At 46.4% G+C, this 17,574-nt stretch overlaps 1 protein-coding gene across 5 annotated transcripts in view; it reads left to right on the top strand.

Annotated features, from left to right (window-relative positions):
• The window catches only part of LOC138786907 (golgin subfamily A member 6-like protein 25), an 81,697-nt gene that overhangs the window by 45,949 nt on the left and 18,174 nt on the right, over nt 1-17,574 (top strand). For 3 of the 5 annotated variants that reach the window (XM_069963947.1, XM_069963944.1, XM_069963945.1), the window contains 10 exons: nt 1,945-2,007; nt 2,231-2,326; nt 3,274-3,375; nt 4,402-4,584; nt 5,356-5,487; nt 6,814-7,043; nt 8,485-8,623; nt 9,232-9,315; nt 11,140-11,342; nt 13,518-13,544. In XM_069963947.1, the coding sequence (XP_069820048.1) occupies nt 1,945-2,007; nt 2,231-2,326; nt 3,274-3,375; nt 4,402-4,584; nt 5,356-5,487; nt 6,814-7,043; nt 8,485-8,623; nt 9,232-9,315; nt 11,140-11,342; nt 13,518-13,544 (1,259 nt within the window). Of the gene's footprint in view, nt 1-1,944; nt 2,008-2,230; nt 2,327-3,273; nt 3,376-4,401; nt 4,585-5,355; nt 5,488-6,813; nt 7,044-8,484; nt 8,624-9,231; nt 9,316-11,139; nt 11,343-13,485; nt 13,545-17,574 lie in introns of those variants that run through there. The other 2 variants (XM_069963948.1, XM_069963946.1) reach the window with 2 other exon arrangements.

The following is a 17,574-nucleotide window of genomic DNA, read 5'->3' as shown; positions in this document are numbered from 1 at the left end:
CCAGTGGTATATAGACCCCCCTGTGTGCTCCCGCAGTTATATATAGACCTGTGTGATCACCCAGTTATACATAGCCCCCCTGTGTGCTCCCCCAGTATACTATATAGACCCCCTGTGTGCTGCTCCCAGTCGTATATACCCCGTGTGCTCCCCCCAGTTGTATATACCCCCTGTGTGCTGCCCCCAGTTGTATATAGCCTCCCTGTGAGCTCCCCCACTTGTATATAGCCCCCCTGTGTGCTCCCCCCTTATATAGCCCCCCTGTGAGCTCCCCCACTTGTATATAGCCCCCTGTGAGCTCCCCCACTTGTATATAGCCCCCTGTGTGCTCCCGTTTATATAGCCCCCGTGCACTCCCCCACTTATATAGAGCCCCCCTGTGTGCTTCCCTGTTTATATAGCCCCCCTGTGCGCTCCCCTGTTTATATAGCCCCCCTGTGCGCTCCCCCGTTTATATAGACCCCCACTGTGTGCTCCCCCGTTTATATAGCCCCCTGTGCGCTCCCCCCGTTTATATAGCCCCTGTGCGCTCCCCCCGTTTATATAGCCCCCCTGTGCGCTCCCCCCGTTTATATAGCCCCCCTATTCCCTCCCCCCCCTTTATATAGCCCCCCTGTGCGCTCCCCCCATTTATATAGCCCCCTGTGCGCTCCCCCCGTTTATATAGCCCCCCTGTGCGCTCCCCCCCGTTTATATAGCCCCCCTGTGCGCTCCTCCCGTTTTATATAGGCCCCCACTGTGTGCTCTACCTCCTATATAGTATATAACACAAAAAAAAAAAAAACATTTTTACTCACCTGGGACCGGCATCTCCTCTTCTCGTCTCTTCTCTTCCCTCTTGTGGCCGTGGGAAGTGTTTCCCCTGCGGTCACATAAGGCCGCTCTCCCGTTGTCATGGCACCGGCGCTCCAGTGACGCCTCGAGCGCCGGCACCAGAGACACAGAGCGGCCTCTTGTGACCGCAGGGAAAACACTTCCTGCGGCCACAAGAGTGACTGACAGGGAGGGAGCCAATGGCTCCTGCCCTGTCAGTGCCGCTGCTGCCTGTAACTATGTGCGCTCGTTACGAGCGCACATAGTTAGCCGCAGCGGTCTTGGGCACCAGAGCGGGGCCCCCCTGGATGTCGGGGGCCCCACGCAATTGCGTGGGATGCGTGGTGCCCAAGACTGCTACTGCCAATACCGTATACAATGCTGTATACAATACTGTACACAGTGCCATATACAATGACGTATTCAATACTATATACAATGCCGTATACAGTACTATATACAATGCTTTATACAAAACCGTATATAATCCCATATACAATTCCATATATAATGCCATATGCAATACTATATACAATACTATACACAATGCTGTATACAATACCGTATACAGTGCCATATACAATGCTTTATACAAAACGGTATATAATGCCATATACAATTCCATAGACAATGTCATATGCAATACTATATATAATGCTGTATACAATACCATATACAGTGCCATATACAATGCTTTATACAAAACAATATATAATGCCATATGCAATACTATATGCAATACCATATACAATGCCGTATGCAATATTACGCACACTCAGCACTGCAGCTCAGTCCCACTGTACCAGTACCTGCACAGCCGTGTATACAGACAAGCAGCTCAGCCTGCGGGGGTCAGTGTACTATTGTAACCCATTTGATCTGCTGATCCGTGAGGTTTCTGGGTTCGATCAGTGTCCTATAAAAAGGATTAGTTTTTCAGTCCTGGGAAAAACCTGTAAAACTATTATTTATAAAAATAAATCAATAAATAACACATATAAGGCTGGAGCCACAGACGGTAAAATAACAGCGACATACAGGCATAAAATATGGGAGAAATCTACTTATTGTATAGAAGTCTATGGAAGCCGGTGCGCACATCCATGTGTCTGTGTTTCATTATTTTCGCAGGATCTCCATATCTCAAAACTAAGGGAAGAATTGCAGAGCCAAAAGCAAAAGGAAATTCAGCAGGTATCTGTCTTTTAAAAAATAAATAAATAAATAAATACATTTTAATTATTTTCACTTAAAATGCATACAAAAAAATGATGGTGATGCAACAGCAATTACAATATTTGCTAAAAACATATCCACATAGTTCCTCATACCCTGTAACACCATATCTCCCCCCCCCTCGCCCAGTGTACCGTGATGGATGTTATACAGGATGTTTCTTACTCTTCTCTTATTGAAGTTTGCAGAAAATATGGAACAACTGAAGGTGAAAGCTCTGCAGGATCAGGCCGAAAACCATAAAAAAGAAATGGATAAAGTAGTAAATTCGCTAGAGGTAATATCATGCTGGTGTGATATCTAGATGATACTACAGGGGAGTCACATAAGGCAGACTCTATATGGCTCAGTAGCAAGCATCGGTCAGTGGGATCGGTTCATTGCGGTGACTGTGCAAGGCACGATTAATCACATGTCTGGGCACATGAACAATACATTGATCTTTAGTGCGCCCATTGTAATTCATTGTTATCAGATTCAATGAGCCAATCAGCTGACAAGCGGCCGCTTGCTGAGCGTTCCATGGGTCAGATATCAGGTAACTGAGCGTTCCATGGGCCAGATATGGAAATACTTGTTACAGACAATTGGCCTGTGTTAAAGTGCCCTTATGACCTGTCAGCTCAGCACTTGCTTCACCCTCGTCCCCCTCTTGCTGCCTTGCTACTACGTGCATAGACAGCGAGCCTTTGAGCAGTGGGAGGGGCTGGGGGAGGAGCATGAGGGCCGCAGGGAGCAGTGGGAGGGGCTGGGGGAGAAGCATGAGGGCCGCAGGGAGTAGTGGGAGGGGCTGCCTTACAATGTTCAGGTTGCCCATTGAAATCAGCGGCGGCCTGCTGCCACTGCCTCTCCTGTTACACAAAGTGATGCACAGCAGATCGTCACTGACAAAACCGTGATCTTTCAGCATGTTGAGAAAACACAATCAGCCGACATTGTGCATGCTATATTACATATTACACTGAACGATTATCATCCTGAATGAACGGTCGGTAATCAGTTGATAATTGTTCAGTATAATAGGGACTGCACACAGCACAGGGATGAGGCTATCAGTGCTGGAGACCCTTTTTAGCATGTCCCCATTACTGAAGGTTTTGGTTTGGTTGATATCGCTGAGGATTCCCCGATGCTGGAGGAGCTGAGTATAGTACATCATATGCTGTTCTCTTCTCTTTCAGCTACAGTCACTTACTGTTACTGATATTATGCTCTTATATTCAGAATAAAGATAAAGATATTGAAAAACTGAAGGAGACTCTGAAGTCGCAGAAGGAATCAATGAAGAAACTGGCTGCAGAGCTGAAACAGGAAGCCAGAGAAATGGTAGGAGATGTATTCTGCTCCTAACCTACCTGCCCCTAACCTGCCTGCCCCTAACCTGCCTGCCCCTAACCTGTCTGTCCCTAACCTGCCTGCCCCTAACCTGCCTGCCCCTAACCTACCTGCCCCTAACCTACCTGCCCCTAACCTACCTGCCCCTAACCTGCCTGCCCCTAACCTACCTGCCCTCCATCACCAGAGGTTCTCTCTTATACTTTGTAGATCTGAGTTTGAAAAATGCTTAAAGGGGATGGACCATCAGGTACATTGCTGTTTTTTTTACCTGAATGGATCTGCACAGGCGCGGGATGTCGGTGATGCTGTCCTTTATTGCAGCCTGGTTCCTGCGCTCAGTGCTGGTCTTTCCTCGAGCAACGGACCCACAATCAGAAAGTAGAACATGAATTAGTATTAGACTCTAATCAGTGGAAAAATAAATCTATGGGCACAATCACTATCAGGCTGTGTTCTCAAACAGTATCTTCCTCAGTATATTTCAACCAAAACCAGGAGTGGATTGGAAACACAGGAAGGTTCTGTTCACACAATGTTGAAAATGAGTGGATGGCAAATAATTACGGTTATTTTAAAACAACGGCCGTTATTTGTCATTAAATGGCGGCCATCAACAAAATTTCAACAGTGTGTGAACATAGCCTAAAGGAATGATGGTCTGATCTATTCAGTAGTGTAGGGTAATAGTCTGATCTATTCAGTAGTGCAGGTTATTGGTCTGATCTATTCAGTAGTGCAGGGTAATGGTCTGATCTATTCAGTAGTGCAGGGTAATGGTCTGATCTATTCAGTAGTGCAGGGTAATGGTCTGATCTATTCAGTAGTGCAGGTTATTGGTCTGATCTATTCAGTAGTGCAGGGTAATGGTCTGATCTATTCAGTAGTGCAGGGTAATGGTCTGATCTATTCAGTAGTGCAGGGTAATGGTTGGATCTATTCAGTAGTGCAGGGTAATGGTCTGATCTATTCAGTAGTTCAGGTTTCCTGAAGAATTATCCTTTTGTTGTATTTTAGGTGCACAATACATTGATAAGAGAGCAGAAAAAGTGGGAAAGTGAAAAAAGAGACGCCCTCCAAATACAAAGGCACACACTGGAGGAAGAGAAGCTCCGGGAAATGGCGGACCTGCGAGAAGCATTGGAAAGAGAGCACAGGACATCTATGACCTTGGAGAAGAAATGTGCCGACCTCCAAAATGTAAGAGACATGCGCTGGGCTTATTGTCACACAGGTCGGCACAGATATCCCCGGCTCTCCTGCCATTTCTGTCTCAGTAAATAATTGTGGCATCTGAAGCTTCTGTCCTGTCTCTCAGATGTAAACTGACTGGCTGGGCCTGTGCTCCTTTACACTCACAATGTGCAGTATCGGTATCCGTATCAGTATTAGTTGGCCTGCTTTACTTCAATATTCTGGCGCATGGAATCACACACAAGCGACGCTCCTCCAACCTTTAGGACAAGCACTGATCCTGAGAATGATGGGGCTGGTGCACTGGTGTAGTGCTGCACCCCCTTTAATGTTTACCCTTACACAGCGACCCCCCCCCCCCCCCCCCCCCCCGGTGCAGGATGACCGGCACGGCCTGATACAATAGTTCACTGCAGAGACAGGAGGGCATGGACGTTTTCTACCCCAGCTCTCCGATCACTTCATTTGCAGGACCTGGTGATACACCAATGCTTTATTAGATGGGAATACCTCTATAGCAACATAAACACTTAGTGTCCTATTAGACAAACCATTTTTTTGCAGATTAACGATAAACGATCACAAACACATCGTTAACCATAACACACAGTACGAGAAGCCTTACAATCAATACTAAGATCGTAACAAAGATCCCAGCAAAGAAGCAACCCTGAGGCCCTGAGGCCTCGCTCTACCTGTGATGTGGAAATTATACGTAACACGATTAGCAGAGAGACGTCCAGCTATGTGGTGGCCTAGTAATGGTGTCATTCACAGGTGATTCAGGAACATGAGATTCACCAGCGTTCTCTGCAGCGCGAGAAGCAAGAAGCTTTAGATGAACTCCGCGCTATCCTGAAAGAAGAGAAGCAAGAGGAGATGAGGAGACTCGAACAAGAGCTTGAACAGGTATGGCCAAACCGCTGTGATTTAAGGGTCCATTTACACAGAGAGATTATCTGCCAAAGATTTGAACCCAAAGCCAGGAATGGATTTGAAAAGAGGAGAAATCTCAGTCTTTCCTTTATGACCTGATCTCTGTTCATGAACAGAGCTGGTCAGTGGCACATCGATAACATGTCTACCCCACCGACTTCCTGACTGCATTCACTGATCGGTTACAGGAGTAACATGTTAAGAGGGGTATTCCGCTCAAATATAACTTTTGATACATTGCTGCCCATGGTGAGACTAACTATTCCTTCCATACTTGTTATTATCTATTCAGTCTCCTTCCCCTAGTTCTAAGCTGCTGCTTTATTTGTGTGAGCTTTTCTCTTTGTCACCCCCTCCCTTCTGAGACGGCTGATGTAAACAAGTCCTTGGCTGACTGTATCTGCAACATTGTAGCTTCTTTGTAATGATGGGAGGGATAATCACAGGGAGTTCATATATTGTATAGGAATTGTATAGGAAGGCACCAAGTTCTCACAACATGTTCTAGCGTAACTATATAACCATGAACAGCAGTGAGGTATGAGAAGTGGAACAAAGGTCCTAAAGAGTAGAATTGTAGAAAACCTGTCCAAGCGCTGCAGTCACCATCCTTATAGCAACCTTAGTTTGTCCTACCAATAAATCCTGCCAATAGAGCAATGTCCTTCCTAAAACAAACTATAAGGAAAGGGGAGGGAGGTTACACTGCAGCAGTATGGATCACAGCAGGGGGTACATTGTTATATGCACAAGGGACAGCTGTGCTAACCTTATGTCAGAGATTAGGGGAGAGACGTAATTTACCTTTTAGGAACAGTGTGTATCGTCCGGAGCAGGCAGCTTGCTGATACACAAGCCAGGCTCTCTCCCTCCCCTGCACACAGCACATGATAATCCCCTCTTCCTGTAATTTGTCCTGATCGAGCAGTTACCAGAGACAGAATTCCCCTGACAACAAGCAGAGGACAACAGATTGCAGGGAGGTGAGAGACACCTAGTGGCCAAGACGATGAAATGAAATAATGAATGAAATAATTTATAAATTGAGGGAAGTTGTTAAAGTGACAGTGCCCAGTAAAAGGTTTACAATATTGATTTATAGGTTTCTCTTCTTCCCCACTAGTAAACGCTCATTTCATCCTATAGGACAGTGATAGACAATTTCAGCAGATAGCAGTTGGCGCTCGGATAACTTTTTTTTAGTGTAACATTTTGCATTTATTTTCATTGTTTCACCCAGGAGAGATTTCGATGGAAGTTAAATTATCAATGTACTGACTTTTTTTGTTAATTATTCAGGAAAAAGAGCGGGATATTGAGCGTCTGAAGCAGCGGCTGCAGCAAATGGAGGAGGAGCAGCATGAGCTCCGGGCTGAAAAGAATGAATCCATTTTCAGAGAGCGAGAAGCAATGGCCCAGGCTGAGCGAGCGGAGAGAGCCCTCGCCAGGGAGATCAATGCAGCCTGTGAACGCATGCAGCGCACCCCAGGGAGACCCAAAGGACAAAGTCCATCGCGGAGCAGACACGGGTAAGTGGCGGCTCATGGAGTCTGAGATGGAAAGCACAGTGATGGTATGTGATCACCATTACAGCAGGTTAGAGAAAAAGTCCAGCTCAGGAGGTGATAGTGTAGTGCACTAATACAGGACGTCTTAAAGGGGTTCTCCAGCCTTAAAAACACGAGGACACTTTCTTCAGCACTGCTCTTGTCCTCCGTCTCTGCAGGTTTTGCAACTCAGTTACATTGAAGTGAATGGAGCACAAAGGGAATATCCAGCGCTCGCACATTTTTAGGCTATGTTCACACTACGTACGTCTCTGGACGTAGCGCGTTCCGTGAATAAGCACCCGGAGACTTACGTAGTTTGCGTACAATGGAAAGTATACGATATACGGCGGCACAGTTCACACTACGTAAGAACTTACGCGAGGATCGTACGCGGCGCCGTATAAAATGAACCAGACCATTGTTTGAGGACGAAAATGCCGTAACTTACGCCCGTAGCGTAACATGCGGTCCCGTGCGTAGTGGTGATTTCTTCAATTTGCCAGCTTTTTGTGCCGATCCAAAAGGTTCTGTGAGGTGTCCGGGGCTAGGCGAAGATATCCAAGTAAAAGACCGCTGTCAGATCGCTACGTAGGGCGCTCGGGAAGCGTAAGTAAACTTCGGGCGTAAGTTCGCGCTCCGTACGTAGCCGGCCGCAAGTAGCGTAAATCCCCGGCCGGAGTTTACAGCGTATATGTCCGGCCGCGAAAATATGCAGCCGGACATATACGCAGTGTGAACATAGCCTCAACATGTTGCTGCCATATAAGAAAACATAACAAACATCCTGTGCTTACCTCTCTGTGCCCCCTGGTGTCCTGTTGTGATGTCGCCAGTGTCCTCCGCAGACTGCAGCCACCGCTACTTCTGAGATGAGCTTGTCTTGGGAGGGCCAGCCCCCTCAGCCAATCCCAGGCCGGGGCGGAGCACAGTCCTGTCTCTGTCAGTGATTGGCTGAGTGGGCTGTCCCTCCCAAGACGAGCTCATCTCAGAAGTAGGGGTGGCTGCAGTCTGTGGGGGACACCGGCGACACCAGGGAGCACAGAGAGGTAAGCATAGGATGTTTGGTATGTTTTCTTATACTGCAGCAACATGTTAAAAATTTGCTAGCGGCACATTTTTTTTCTGCTGTTTTTGACGTGTGTTTATGTGTGAATGATCTTTTTTTGTGGGTTTGGCATTTTTTTGTGCTGACCTTTTTTTCCTCCGCCATCACATGACCTCTCTGCTGGACCACAAAAGGTGACAAAAACGACAGAAAAGAAAAAACACCTCTTATAAGGCAGCGTGAAGCCAGGCTAAATGTAAACTGCACCTGACCAGGAGACAAGAGCGGTGCTGTTTCCGGAAGAAAGCAGCCATGTTTTTCTAACGCTGGATAACCCCTTTGAATAGTGTTATATAATAGGAGTATACCTTGCAGGAGTCCGACTCGCCCCTCCGCCAGCCAAGCATTGAAAGCGCTGCATGAAGTAAGTGAAGAGACCAACCAGGTCATTCATGAATTACAACAAGAAGTAGAAGCACAAAAGCGCACGGTGCTGCACCTACAAAGAGAGAAGGTGAGGAAACTTCCAGACTATGCGACCACAAACCACTCATCCTGGGGAGCACTGGGGATGCTCTGCGCACATTTGTTGGTTCCTATTGATATTAAAGTGGTTGTCCACCAAAAATTCTATTCTATATCAACTGGTGCCAGAGATTTGTAATTTACTTCTATTAAAAATCCCCAGTCTTCCAGTACTTATCAGCTGCTGTATGTCCTGCAGGAAGTGGTGTATTCTCTCCAGTCTGACACAGGTGGCAGCAGAGAGCACTGTGTCAGACTGGAGAGAATATACCACTTCCTGCAGGTCATACAGCAGCTGTTAAGTACTGGAATACTGGAGATGTTTTTATAGACGTAAATTAAAAATCTCTGACACTTTCTGGCACATGTTGATTAAAAAAAAATTATTTTTCGTTGAACAACCCCTTTAAGGGGATATGCTGTAGTGATATGCTTGTATCCAGCCCAGTATCTGGCACTGCTACCAGGATAAGACCCTCCAAGCTTTCAATCATTTTTCACACACTTGTTGATGTTATTGCTTCTTATTCGCTGTGGATCTGTGAACATTTTCTATCTCTCTGGCTTTTCATTATTTGTTCTTTGTGTATTGAACAGGAACGTGAATTTCAGCAATTAAAAGAGCAGCTGCAGCTGGAGAAGGAGAAAGCTCTGGAAGGGCTGAAAGAAAGACTCATACAGGCAAGCACCTTTTTTTTTCCTTTTTGTGTTTTTAGTGATTTTTATGTCAGTTCTGCCTCCTTTACAAATTGTTATTTTGTAGGCGTCCTACGGTGCGACACACGTACCAGGAATATAAGTTGCTGCAACCAGGAGACTAATATTAAAGGGGCACTCCAGTGACAATTTTTCTGTCAAATCAACTGATGTCAGAAAGTGCCAGAGATTTGTAAATTACTTCTGTTAAAAAAATCTCCAGTTTTCCTGTACTTATCAGCTGCTGTGTGTCCTGCAGGAAGTGGTGAATTCTTTCCAGCCTGGAGAGCAGGATAAGTTTTCTGGTTCAATGTTTTTATTAGGTTTTTTTAAGAACATATTACAAAAGAGAAAATCTATAAGCACTGACTTTAGTGCCAACAGTAAAGTTAACATGTGTGTACAACAAGTTAACATATGGGTTAACAAAGAATATAGGAACAACAGTAATAACATTCGGTATATTATATAGATATAAAATTGTGGTAACATACATTCGGGGATTTGCTGCTGCTCTGGACAGTTCCTGACATGGACAGAGGTGGCAGCAGAGAGCACTGTCAGACTGGATAGAATACACCACTTCCTGCAGGACATACAGCAGCTGATAAGTACTTAAAGAGTTCATATTTTAAATAGAAGTAAATTACAAATCTCTGGCACACGTTGATTAGAAATATTTTTTTTTTTGCTGGAGTACCCCTTTAAGAATAGAAAAGTGAAAAATTCATAACCTCCCAATGGGCTTTACCTGCCCAATGGCACTAAGCGAGTTCAGGTGTCAGTAGGAGGCAGACACAAAAACTCTAGACCAGTTCTGCTCTGCAGTATCAGTTGGGTTTTCTTTACAATTTTAACTGGATTCAGGCCGGGTGGGTAACATAGGCCCATACCGATCCCCTCTCATGTGGCCAGGGCTCACACTGTCAGATACTGCACCCATGGCCACAGATCACCTGGCTGTCTGTTTGCCACCTACACATAACCTTCCGCACCCTCCCTGACTTGTCCCCAGAGCTGACGCTTTGAAGGGTGGCACCATAGTCTTAAATATGCATGGAGCCTCAGTTACGAGTTTCAAAAGACGGGAATAGCCAGATATCCCTCCAGAGAAGGAAAGCCTGCTGCCATGGGATGCCTCCCAGTGAGAAGTACACCAAACCACCCTGATACGTAGCCCCTTAAGTCCCACTTGGTTGCGAGTATTGGAACATAAATAGGGAAATACCAGGGTGGCCCCCTTTTGCTTCAAAGTCTTCAAAGTGGCGAGTATTGCGACATAAGAAGGGTTACCAAGGCAGGCATCCATCCACAGACTGCAGTTTCGGGGTATTTGCCCCTCATCAGTGTGGATCAGGAATCTGGCTAACAGGGGCAATGAAAACTAGACCAACAACAACATATGCATATTTAAATTTATAGGGGGCATTGTATCAGTGGAGACTCTTGAGTGAGTACTCATTGGTTTTTTTTGTCCCTGATCTCCTTGAGGTCAGCGATTGCTGTGTTTTGTCGGCACCATGGTCTTCCCTGCAAGTAATAAATCTCACTTAGAAGATATTTCCCTTCTTACCCTGCAGTGAGTCCATTGTTCAGTTCATGAGGATAATTCCATTGTATAAATCGCCTAATAAATTATTAGAGTTGATAAAACATGATCAGGATGGGAGCCAAAAAGCCCAGCAAATTATTACTTGTGGATTAACTATAGTGTTTAACCTGCGACATTAATGCACTGGCTGCACAGATCTGACCTGACACAGAGTGTAATGATATATATATATCTATATCCTGTGATGGTGCCCTCAGGAACACATAGAGGAAATCACCAACCTGCAGCGGGACCAGCTGAGAGAATCTAATGGGGGAGAGAAGCAATCCCTGCGGCAGCAGCTGAGAGAGAAGGACAACGAGCTGAGAGCCATCCAGAGGAACATGGCCAAATGGAAGGACGACACCGCCACCAAACTCGCCACAAAGTTCGAAGAGGAACTTAATGCAGAGCTTGAAAAGTAAGTGACTGTATGGCATTGTTTATAGAGGACTGGAAATTATCGTAATGGTCACAATGAATTGGTCGTTATCAGGAGCGGGTCATAGAAAATAGACAATCTAATCCCAGTATTATGTCACTAACAGCAATAGAAGAAACTTTCAAGTGAATGGACCATCAGGTACATCACTGCTTTTACCCTAATTGATTGGGAATGCTGGTGGCGTGGTCCTTTTTTTGAATTGCCCCTCCTGGTTCCCGTGCTCAGCGCTGGTCTTTTCCCCAGCACTGGCCCGCTGCCCCCCAAGTGACGAAACCCCCTCCCCTCTGTGACAGAGGTCCTTTAGAATCAATGGAGCCGCGTCACAGAGGGGAGGGAATATCTCCACACTGGGGGGGGGCGGCAGGCTGATGCTCGGGAAAAGACCAGCGCTGAGCACGGGAACCAGGAGGGGGCAATTCAAAAAAAGAACTGCGCCTCCAGCATCCCCGCACTGACTCCAATCAATTAAGATTAAAAAAGCAGCAGTGTACCTAATGGTCTGTAACTAAAGTGTGACCCCAGGACTTAGAGGGCGTCATGCAGTTGCATCGGCGTGCTGCGTCCCTCTGACGCAAACCTTGCAGAACAGACGGGAGAGCAATGCTGGAGTTTTGCCTCAAACAATCTGGTAAAACAGTATTCCTATCTGAAACCCCTTCTGGTGTATCCACAGGATAGGCCGGAGATTTCTGAGATTCATTATGTAAGCATCTAATAAACTCATCCATGAAGCAGTCAGAGCTGCCCCAGAGCCCTATTACACGGAGCGATTATCTTCCGATGTCGCTCTGGGTAATAAAGTCAATGATCAGCAGAGGAACCGTTCAGCAGCTTATTATTGTCCTAGAACATGTAAAATCATTGGCCGCAGACTGTGCATGGCTGAGTGTAATAATGATACGCAGCCGACAGCTGAGGAAGGAGTAAATAATAAAGCTATACTTACCTGTCCTGCTGCCTTTTTTCCTTTCTGGCCCCTTCTCTTCAGTGATTGGCTGAGCAGGCTGTCACTGAGGAGACGGGACAGAAGCAGCAGCGGCGGCAGTGGTGATCAGGGAACATGGGGAAAAGGCAGCACTGGAGGAGCCTGGGTAGGTATAAATTAAATTTTTTTCTACATAAAAGCAAGGGTTGCATGGGCATTGCTAATGATTATATATATATATATATATATATATATATATACACACACACAGCCCTCATGCACGATTATAGAGCTGTGTGTAGGCTTGGTTAGTGAACAGCGATCTAGCAGAGCGGTGCTCAGTTACAGTACAATATCAAGCCGTCCAGTACAGCCTTTACTTTCAGCAGCCGACCACATTATGCCTCCATTTTTCAGATTCCCCTTGTAAATAAATCCAGCAATCTTATAGAATCTCATAGAATCTTATAGAATCTTTTAGGCAGTTGCACCACTCTACCTTTAATGCTTAAAGAGACTCTGTCAGTGGGTTTATGGTGTCTTATCTCAGTAACAGAGAAGCTGAACAGAATGATGGATCACTTACATTGTTCTGTGCAGCTTATCCACAGATCTCCTCCTGAATAACATGGACAATAAGTAATCCTTTCCATTATGTTCATGAGCTCAGTAGTCCTGGATATTCATGAGAAGCAAAAAACTCCACCCCCCTAGCTGCTGATTGGCAGTTATCTATCCATGCTGTGTATAGGCAGTCACCTGTCAATCAGCAGCGGGAGGGCGGGGGAGGGGTGTGGCAAGAATCCAATTCTCCTGCATATTAGGAGAACTGCTGAACAGAATGATGGAAGTAATACACCGATCTGTCCAGCATTTCTATCACTAGGTTATTTTGCCCTCATTTAAGGGCAGATTCCTACATTATTAGTCTATGTTCATAGTTATAATACTAAAAAGTATAAAGAGTTATATTTATTGATGATAGATTTTTTTAAAAATAATGAAATCCAGAATATTTTAGTTGCGGTTATAAATTCTGAGGCCAATGCATTTCCAGTAATTAATTATATTTATTAAGTGATTTCCAGTATAACTATAACCGTACAACAACAAGAACAATCCAGAATCCCGCCATTAATGTGCAATCTCTGTTTTATTTCCTCTTTTTCACTTTGTTTCTTCTGCTTTTTGGAGTTTTGCATTTAAGTAGCTGTTTGTTCCTACAGATGCAAGGTGGATTTTCTGAGAGAAAGGTAACTGGTTCCATAGGTGAAATAACAGCAGGGAATAGCTGTAGCTATCCATCATGTAACTCCGCTGCATGTTCATACAAACTGATCGGACATTTATACCGTCCAGAGTGACAGAAGACGCGGTGTAACTTATAGCTGCCAATTATGTATAATACATAGAGTCTGACCACCAAGGATGCTGCAATGGTCTACAGCAGTGATTCCCCGATCAGTCCTCAGGTTCCCCAACAGGCCATGATCTGAGAATATCCCGATACTAAGGAAATCCTCAAACCAGGACCTGTTGGAGATAGTTCAGGACTGGAGTGGAGGAACACTGATCTGACGTCACCATTGACACATTCTAGTAGGTTAGAGAGTAGATCTAATAAATGTACATGCAATCTCGCTATAAGACGTTTCTCTGTGCTGGTATAAATGGTCCCTAAGGCTATGTTCACACAACATACTTTTTATGAAAAGAACGGCCATTCTTTTCATAATGAAATGATTTGCATTGAAGTCAATGCAAACAACGGCCATTGTTTCATACAATGTATTGAACAACGGCCATTATTTCCATTGAAATAATGAGCATGTCAATTATTTCTAGCCGTTGTCCATAGACTTCAATGCTATTTTTATTCAAAATAACGGTTGTTGTTTATACATTGTGTGAACATAGCCTAATACTGTATTCTTTCCTATATGCATCACTAACACAACTCATAACTTGTCATATTAGGCAGAAAGATGAGCCCTGATTTTGCCAGAATTACACCTAATTTTACACTTCAGATTTCCCATGTTTTTGGGCACCTGCATACAGGGATATATTATATGTCGGTGTGTAGATGTGCAGGGGGTTTCAGTCTGTGAATAAATCCAACAGATCATGTGGACGGTTATGGGGGCACAGCTGTGGACAGCTCTAATATGGACGGCTATGGGGGCACAGCTGAGGACAGCTCTAATGTGGACGGTTATAGGGGCACAGCCGCGGACAGCTCTAATGTGGACGGCTATGGGGGCACAGCTGCGGACAGCTCTAATGTGGACGGCTCTAATGTGGACGGCTATGGGGTAGAGCTGCAGACAGCTCTAATGTGGACGGCTATGGGGGTACAGCTGCGGACAGCTCTAATGTGGACAGCTATGGGGCACAGCTGCGGACAGCTCTAATGTGGATGGCTATGGGGGCACAGCTGCGGACACCTCCAATGTGGACGGCTATGGGGGCAGAGCCGCGGACCGCTCTAATGTGGATGGCTATGGGGGCAGAGCCGCGGACCGCTCTAATGTGGATGGCTATGGGGGCACAACTGCGGACAGCTCTAATTTGGATGGCTATGGGGCACAGCTGTGGACAGCTCTAATGTGGACGGCTATGGGGGCACAGCTGCGGACAGCTCTAATGTAGACGGCTATGGGGGCAGAGCTGCGGACAGCTCTAATGTAGACGGCTATGGGGGCAGAGCTGCGGACAGCTCTAATGTGGATGGCTATGGGGGCACAGCTGCGGACAGCTTTAATGTGGACGGCTATGGGAGCACAGCTACGGATAGCTCTAATGTGGACGGCTATGGGGGCAGAGCTGTGGACAGCTCTAATGTGGATGGCTATGGGGGCAGAGCTGCGGACAGCTCTAATGTGGACGGCTATGGGGGCACAGCTGGGGATAGCTCTAATGTGGACGGCTATGGGCGCACAGCTGCGGATAGCTCTAATGTTGACGGCTATGGGCGCACAGCTGCGGATAGCTCTAATGTTGACGGCTATGGGGGCACAGCCGCGGACAGCTCTAATGTGGATGGCTCTGGGGGCACAGCTGCAGACCGATTTAATGTGGACGGCTATGGGGGCACAGCTGCGGACAGCTCTAATGTGGACGGTTATGGGGGCACAGATGCGGACAGCTCTAATGTGGACGGCTATGGGGGCACAGCTGAGGATAGCTCTAATGTGGACGGTTATAGGGGCACAGCCGCGGACAGCTCTAATGTGAACGGCTATGGGGGCACAGCTGCGGATAGCTCTAATGTGGACGGTTATAGGGGCACAGCCGCGGACAGCTCTAATGTGAACGGCTATGGGGGCACAGCTGCGGACAGCTCTAATGTGGATGGCTATGGGGCACAGCTGCGGACACCTCTAATGTGGATGGCTATGGGGGCACAGCTGCGGACAGCTCTAATGTGGACGGCTATGGGGGTAGAGCTGCAGACAGCTCTAATGTGGACGGCTATGGGGGCAGAGCTGCGGACAGCACTAATGTGGACGGCTATGGGGGAAGAGGTGATATTGTAATATTGGCCATATAGGGTTGAGGGTGTTCAGTATTGGAACATGTCAGGAGAACGGCCCCATCCGGTTTAATTATAAGACTTTCCATCCAGGAATTACTTCTATTTTCCTAACAATTCTGGAACGTTTGTGGCTGATGAAATCTATGAATAGACTGACAGCTGGGTGTTACGTATCGGGGCTGTCCAGTCAGTTCTGCCAGTGTCTGACTCCGGCATGTAGCTGCCCCCGAACCACCGATACCACATGGTAGAGGTCTTTGCATGGCGTCCAGTGCGGGGGTCAGCCTTTTCCCCCGGTGCCGCTTTAAATGAGTTGTATAGTAACACCTACTTGTCACTTTACTCATAAATTTGTAGGAGACATGACAGAAAGGACCCAGAATTATTATATCATGGAATGTACTGAGCCACAGATGGGATATAACGGACAATAGGTGACACCTCCGCATCCATGTGCAATGTACTGAGCCACAGATGGGGATATAACGGACAATAGGTGACACCTCCGCATCCATGTGCAATGTACTGAGCCACAGATGGAAATATAACGGACAATAGGTGACTCCTCCGCATCCATGTGCAATATACTGAGCCATAGATGGGGATATAACGGACAATAGGTGACACCTCCGCATCCATGTGCAATGTACTGAGCCACAGATGGGAATATAACGGACAATAGGTGACACCTCCGCATCCATGTGCAATGTACTGAGCCACAGATGGAAATATAACGGACAATACGTAACACCTCCGCATCCATGTGCAATGTACTGAGCCACAGATGGGAATACAACGGACAATAGGTGACACCTCCGCATCCATGTGCAATGTACTGAGCCACAGATGGGACAAAACGGACAATAGGTGACACCTCCGCATCCATGTGCAATGTACTGAGCCACAGCAGGGAATATAACGGACAATAGGTGACACCTCCGCATCCATGTGCAATGTACTGAGCCACAGATGGGATATAACGGACAATAGGTGACACCTCCGCATCCATGTGCAATGTACTGAGCCACAGATGGGATATAACGGACAATAGGTGACACCTCCGCATCCATGTGCAATGTACTGAGCCACAGATGGAAATATAACGGACAATAGATGACACCTCCGCATCCATGTGCAATGTACTGAGCCACAGATGGGAATACAACGGACAATAGATGACACCTCCGCATCCATGTGCAATGTACTGAGCCACAGATGGGAAAACAACGGACAATAGATGACACCTCCGCATCCATGTGCAATGTACTGAGCCACAGATGGAAATATAACGGACAATAGGTGACTCCTCCGCATCCATGTGCAATGTACTGAGCCACAGATGGAAATATAACGGACAATAGATGACACCTCCGCATCCATGTGCAATGTACTGAGCCACAGATGGGAATACAATGGACAATAGGTGACACCTCCGCATCCATGTGCAATGTACTGAGCCACAGATGGGATATAACGGACAATAGATGACACCTCCGCATCCATGTGCAATGTACTGAGCCACAGATGGGATATAACGGACAATAGATGACACCTCCGCATCCATGTGCAATGTACTGAGCCACAGATGGAAATATAACGGACAATAGATGACACCTCCGCATCCATGTGCAATGTACTGAGCCACAGATGGGAATACAATGGACAATAGATGACACCTCCGCATCCATGTGCAATGTACTGAGCCACAGATGGGAATACAACGGACAATAGATGACACCTCCGCA

This window comes from Dendropsophus ebraccatus, chromosome 3 (genome assembly GCF_027789765.1).
Source record: "Dendropsophus ebraccatus isolate aDenEbr1 chromosome 3, aDenEbr1.pat, whole genome shotgun sequence".
In the NCBI taxonomy this organism is placed as follows: Eukaryota; Metazoa; Chordata; class Amphibia; order Anura; family Hylidae; genus Dendropsophus; species Dendropsophus ebraccatus.
This window is presented reverse-complemented; position numbering and strand designations above follow the sequence as displayed.